Source organism: Myotis lucifugus, unplaced genomic scaffold, assembly GCF_000147115.1.
Source record: "Myotis lucifugus unplaced genomic scaffold, Myoluc2.0 scaffold_254, whole genome shotgun sequence".
Taxonomy (NCBI): Eukaryota; Metazoa; Chordata; class Mammalia; order Chiroptera; family Vespertilionidae; genus Myotis; species Myotis lucifugus.
This window is the reverse complement of record NW_005871302.1, coordinates 967,888-972,865: the sequence shown is the minus strand read 5'-3', so window position 1 is coordinate 972,865 and position 4,978 is coordinate 967,888. Positions and strand designations below refer to the sequence as shown.

Genomic DNA, 4,978 nt, shown 5'->3' with positions numbered 1-4,978 from the left:
GAATGGGAGGGGGGGGGCATTTAGTTCAATAAGGCCTCAGTTGTTGGGGCGCCTGGTTTTTTATTTGCAAGAGTGTCTGACTCTTTGTGGGGGAAAGGGTCTGTGTGGTTCCTTCAGTGTCCTTGGACATGTAGGTGGTAAGAAGGAGGGGTGTGTACTACTGAAAGAAGGGCCTCTTGTGGGGGCCAATTCACTGCTGGATCTTCAGACAGACGTCTCCCACCCCCACGAAAGAAACTTTATGGCATTCATGTGTTAGGGGTGTGTTGGGGGTGCGCTGCTGGGCACTTTTATCTGGCTACATCTGAACTGAGAAAAAGCACCCAGAAGGCTAAGGCAGCTGCCTTGCACTGGAATATTCTTTGGTTTTCAGATCTTGAACCCCATGAAAGGGGTACCTCTGATTCTCTGTAGCCTCATCAGGATTATCCAAGATGGGAAGCGTGGCGCTTTTGCACCCCACTTCAGCCTGTTGGTCCCAAGCCTACCCTTCTGCTGGGCTCTAAGTAGGGTCCTGAGATCAGAGTGGGGAGCGGACAGAGCTGCAGTGGGCTGAAGCGGGGAGCTTCTCCCCCTGCCTAGAGGGGTTAGATGCTGAAGTAGGTCCCCGAAAATCCTTCCACAAATAAAACTTGCTCAAGAAAGGAGACCCAACTGTCCGGAGGGATAAAAGGGACTCAGGAGCTGGGAGAGAAAATCGGAAAGGTGCTTTCTTTCCCGTCCTCTCCTTTTCTCCTCTCGCGCTACCAGATCCTTAAATGCCCTTTTGTTTTGTGGCACCACAAACCAAAGGGATTTCATTATTTGACCCTCAGGAGCCTGTTATTTTCCAAGGAGAAGTCACCCTTCCAGAAACCAGAGGCCTCTTCTCCACCAAATTGACCCCCCAATTTTGAGGCTTATTGGGTCAACCACCTTGTCACTCCAGCTTTTGCCAGCCTGCCAGCTCTTGCTTCCGCTGACCAATTCCTGTGGATAGTGCCTGGAATTGGACATGTGGCACCTTAAGAAGCTTCTGGTCTTTGGAAAAAGGAGAGGGTCATAAGATTCCCTCCATTCCCCCTTAAAGGACTTCTCCCTCTCTCCCTCTGTCCCCACAGCTACCCTCTGCTTCCTGAGCTCTTCAATCCCTGCACAGGCCTGACTTACAGGAGAGCCTTCACAGAAAGGACAGAGAGCTCGGCGCCCTCCCCCTGATTGAAGACCCATCACCCCAAGAATGATGGGGCATTTGTACACTTTGGAAAGGAGGCTCTTCTCCCAAAAGATTCCCAGCAGCATATCAAATACTAATACATGTCGGCCAGAGCTTCCACCGGCTTCCGCTGTGGATAAGGCAGATGAGTTGAGTGAGGTGCAGAGGAAGCTGCCTCAGGGGCAGAATCCGACCTGGGGCCTCCTGGGAAGCCCCATCCTGTGGCGAGCCTGCCTCCCCTCTCCCAGAAACGCCAGCCCACCAGGCCTGCGTCCCTGCAGACTTTTTGGCCCTCTCCCACGTCAGTTCTGCAAATTCTGATAAAGAGTGTGGGACCTACGGCCCAGGGACATGTGCTGGGCATATCTAGACAGATTTTCCGGAGTGGTAAAGAGCAGCCCGGAGCAGGCGGATTGCCCATTTCCGCTGCGGAGGCCAAAGCGCTTGGAAGGTCTTCTGCTCTAAGCGGGTCCCGGAGAAGACGCTCTCGCTGGGCTTTCCTCTTCTCCCCTTGAGTAACCGTCTCTGGACAACAGTCTCCCTTGAACCCCAACAGGGACCTGTTTGAGGAGGAGATGAGAGGTGAGCAGGGGTCTCTGGTGCAAGGGAGCTCTGTCCTCTGCCCCAGACCCCCACCCTCCCCTCCCACCTTCCTCAAGACATTCTCCAGGTCTCGCTGGGACTTTTCACTCCCTCCTCTCCTACCAGCGACCGCGGCTTCCTCTCGATTCAGGCCTCAACCTTCTGAGCTGCCGGCTGGTGCCATCTGGCCAGATCCTTGCGCCCAGCCTCCCAGCCAACAGCGCGCCCTCACCTCCGGGCAGGGCCCAGGAGGCGGCAGCAGGACTTTGAGGCTGAAGTTTCCCTTTCCCCCTTGGAGGCCAGCCTGACCATCACTCAGTAGACAATTTGATTGTTTTGTTTTATTTGGTTGTGTTTTTTGTTTGTTTGTTTTGTGTTGTTTCTCCTTGGCCACAGGGGTGGGAGGAAGTATAAAGAAGTGTAAACAGGAAAGCCAGCCGGCCTGGAGTTCCGAGGGCCCATATTTCATTGGCTTCCTTTCCATAACTGCAGCCGGGACACTTAACCCTTCCCTGGCTGTGAGAAGGTATTCACTGGGGGCTGGTGAGGCAGGGTGTGGGGAGGAGAGCCAAGTCGGAAGCTCCTTTCTGGCCCTGATCCCTTTATCCCTGGGGTCTGGGTGCCGGGGTGGAAGGCCGAGGATTCAGAGCAAGGGAGAAGACAGGCAGACGGCACTGTGCAATCAGTCCCTGCGGGGACGGAGAGGAGAAGGCTCATGCACTTCACAGCCTGGGGCCAACCTGGGCCCACCAGGGAGGACAGGGCTGGCAAGAACCCCTCCCTTCGGATAGGGGCGAGCCTACTGGTCACTCTCTTCATTTTGGGAGATTCTAGGAGTAATCAGATTTCAGGCTGGGCTCTGCCCACAGCGGGATTTATCGATCACTGCAGCACTGTTACACATCCATATTAATTAACCCAGACACCGCCTAGAAACCAAGGAGGGGGAGGGGAGAACTAGGGGCTCCTTAAGGAGTAGGGACAAATCTCTCTGAGCGTCCCTGGGGCCCAGATTGGAGAGTCATTCCCCACGAGAATCCTATGGCCTTCCCCAGCTCAGTTCCTGCACTTCTCAGCAGGGATAAGTGAGAGGTACTCTCTACAGTCCACCTCACACCAAATCTCCTGGGGGCGGGGAGGAGAGGGAAGGAATTAAAAACCTACCCCCAGGACCGACGGACTTTTCCTGGTCAGAGTTAGGGTGCCCCAGCCCTCGAATGGACGGATTTTTTGATACTTGTTCCCTGCTTGACCTTTATAGAGGGGGCAGTGCCCCTCCCCACCTTTTTTTCAACTTCCCCAAGGTAGAAGCTTTTTCTGGTCTGGAAGCTTGTTTTGTTTTAGTGTTTGGTGGTGGTGGTGGTGGTAGCGATGGCCTATCCCTTCCTCCTGCCCCTCCCTCCAAAAAGTGATTAAAATCTGTTAAAGGATTTAATTAAGAGAGTTAAATGAAAATGAAGGAGGCGCAAATGAGTTGGGGAAGAAAACCCACACCAAAGCTATTCTCAACGATTAAATCGCCATTTTAACAATATAATGGAGTTTGCATCCTGAAAGGGGAAATCAACGCTCATATCTCATCAATAATTCATAGAGTTCGGGATCACGCAGAGGTCAGCAGACAGGGCCAGAGCGCCGGCCTATGTGGGGCTGCCAGCCGCTGCCGCATACATTATTCGCCGGGTGCCAACCGCTACCTCCACCGCTCAGCCCCGGGCCGGGGCAGGCCGGCAGGTTTAGACAGATTTTGCGTTCTTTCATTTTGGAGAATTTACTGAGACCACATTTCGGGCTCCAGGAGGAGATGGGATTTAGGAGACGGAAAGGATTGAACTTCAGGCAGTTGGGGATCCGTCCGACTCCCAATATGACCACCTTCCCAAACTGTAATCTCTCTTCCCCTTATTTCTCCTCCCTTTCTCTGTTTTAGGCGCCCCCTTCCCTTTCTCTTCTCTCCTTAACTTTCCTCTTCGAAAGGAAAATGCACTCTCTGCAGCTTCTTCTAGCTTTTCCTGCCCGGAAATGCTCGCTTTCAGGCTGCCCCCCCCCCCCACCCCGCTGCGCTCTGGCCTTGCTCTCTGAGTGGATTGGGGCTGATCCCCCCCCAAGGCTGTGGCCTTGGCTGCCGCCTGGAGCTCGAGCTCGGAGGCCCCACCTTGGTGACAGGGATCCCGAACCTCAGAACCCTGTGGGCTAGAGATGGCTGCATCGGGGGAGAAACGGTGCCTAGCCAAGGGGTGATCCAGGTCAGGTGGAAAGGAGGGAATTCCGCCCGGAAAGCAGCATCTAGGGGAGAAGTGGAGGGAGAGTCCCAGCAAGTGGGAACCTGTCATCTAGGGGAGCTGGAGGCAGCAGGGAGGATAAGCCCTATCTGGCAGCTTTTCTGCAGGCTTGTTCCATTTTTGTCTTTCTCTCTGGATGTTTCTCTAACTCGCTCTCTTTCTTTCTGTTTTCCGACTCTCCAAGGCCCCTAGGGAAAGAGGAATGAAACCCTTCCTTGGGAGAGATGAGGAGCCTGGGACGAAATATTTGCGCGCAGGGGGAACCCAAAGAGCACAGGTTGCCCGCGCGGCCGCTGCGCCGGCCGAGAGGCACAGGCTGTAACGTCCCCGAGCTGCCAGTAGAGTCCGCCTTAGACCAAGTTCACAGCCAGGCTGGGGCCGCGGAGGCGCCAGCGAGCGGCGGCCGCGCAAGGTGACCCGGAGCCCGCTGGGCCTCGCCTGGCCCGGACCCTGAGCTCTCTCTTTCTCTCCAGCCCTGTGGGGACTGTCGCCTCCTCCGCTCGCAAGGAACTCTTGCTCCAGAAATACCCTTCCTTAGGCCAGACCATTCGACCGCTCCCCAAACGTCTCCTTGCCAGCAGTCGCCCCCCCCCCCACTCTGGGGGACAGGAGTGGGGAGAAGGGGGTCATCAAAAGCTCTTCCAGGCATCCTAACAGGAGGCCGGTGAAAATGCGGGATGGGGGGTCGATGCGGGAAGGGGGCTGGCGACTTCCCCCCCAGACGTTATTTAATAATCAAAAGACTCCTCTTCCCCAGGTCTAAGGCCCCTAGTGTGTGTGGTGGTGGTGGTGGTGTGGGGTGTGTGTTGGGGGGGGGGGGGTTAGGGGGAGGGGCAGGGAAGGGGGTTTGCGCTGGGGTTGCTGCAGCCAGCGCAGCAGAATGGAGACCTGGGGCGGTGAGGCCAGTGTTATTGCCGGA

General features: G+C 55.7%; 1 protein-coding gene across 1 annotated transcript in view; it reads left to right on the top strand.

Annotated features, from left to right (window-relative positions):
* Nucleotides 1-4,978, top strand: part of HOXB4 (homeobox B4) — a 14,800-nt gene that overhangs the window by 1,148 nt on the left and 8,674 nt on the right. Inside the window, exon 2 of the mRNA XM_023762607.1 lies at nucleotides 1,712-1,777. Coding sequence (XP_023618375.1) covers nucleotides 1,712-1,777 — 66 coding nt within the window. The remainder of the gene's footprint in view (nucleotides 1-1,711; nucleotides 1,778-4,978) is intronic.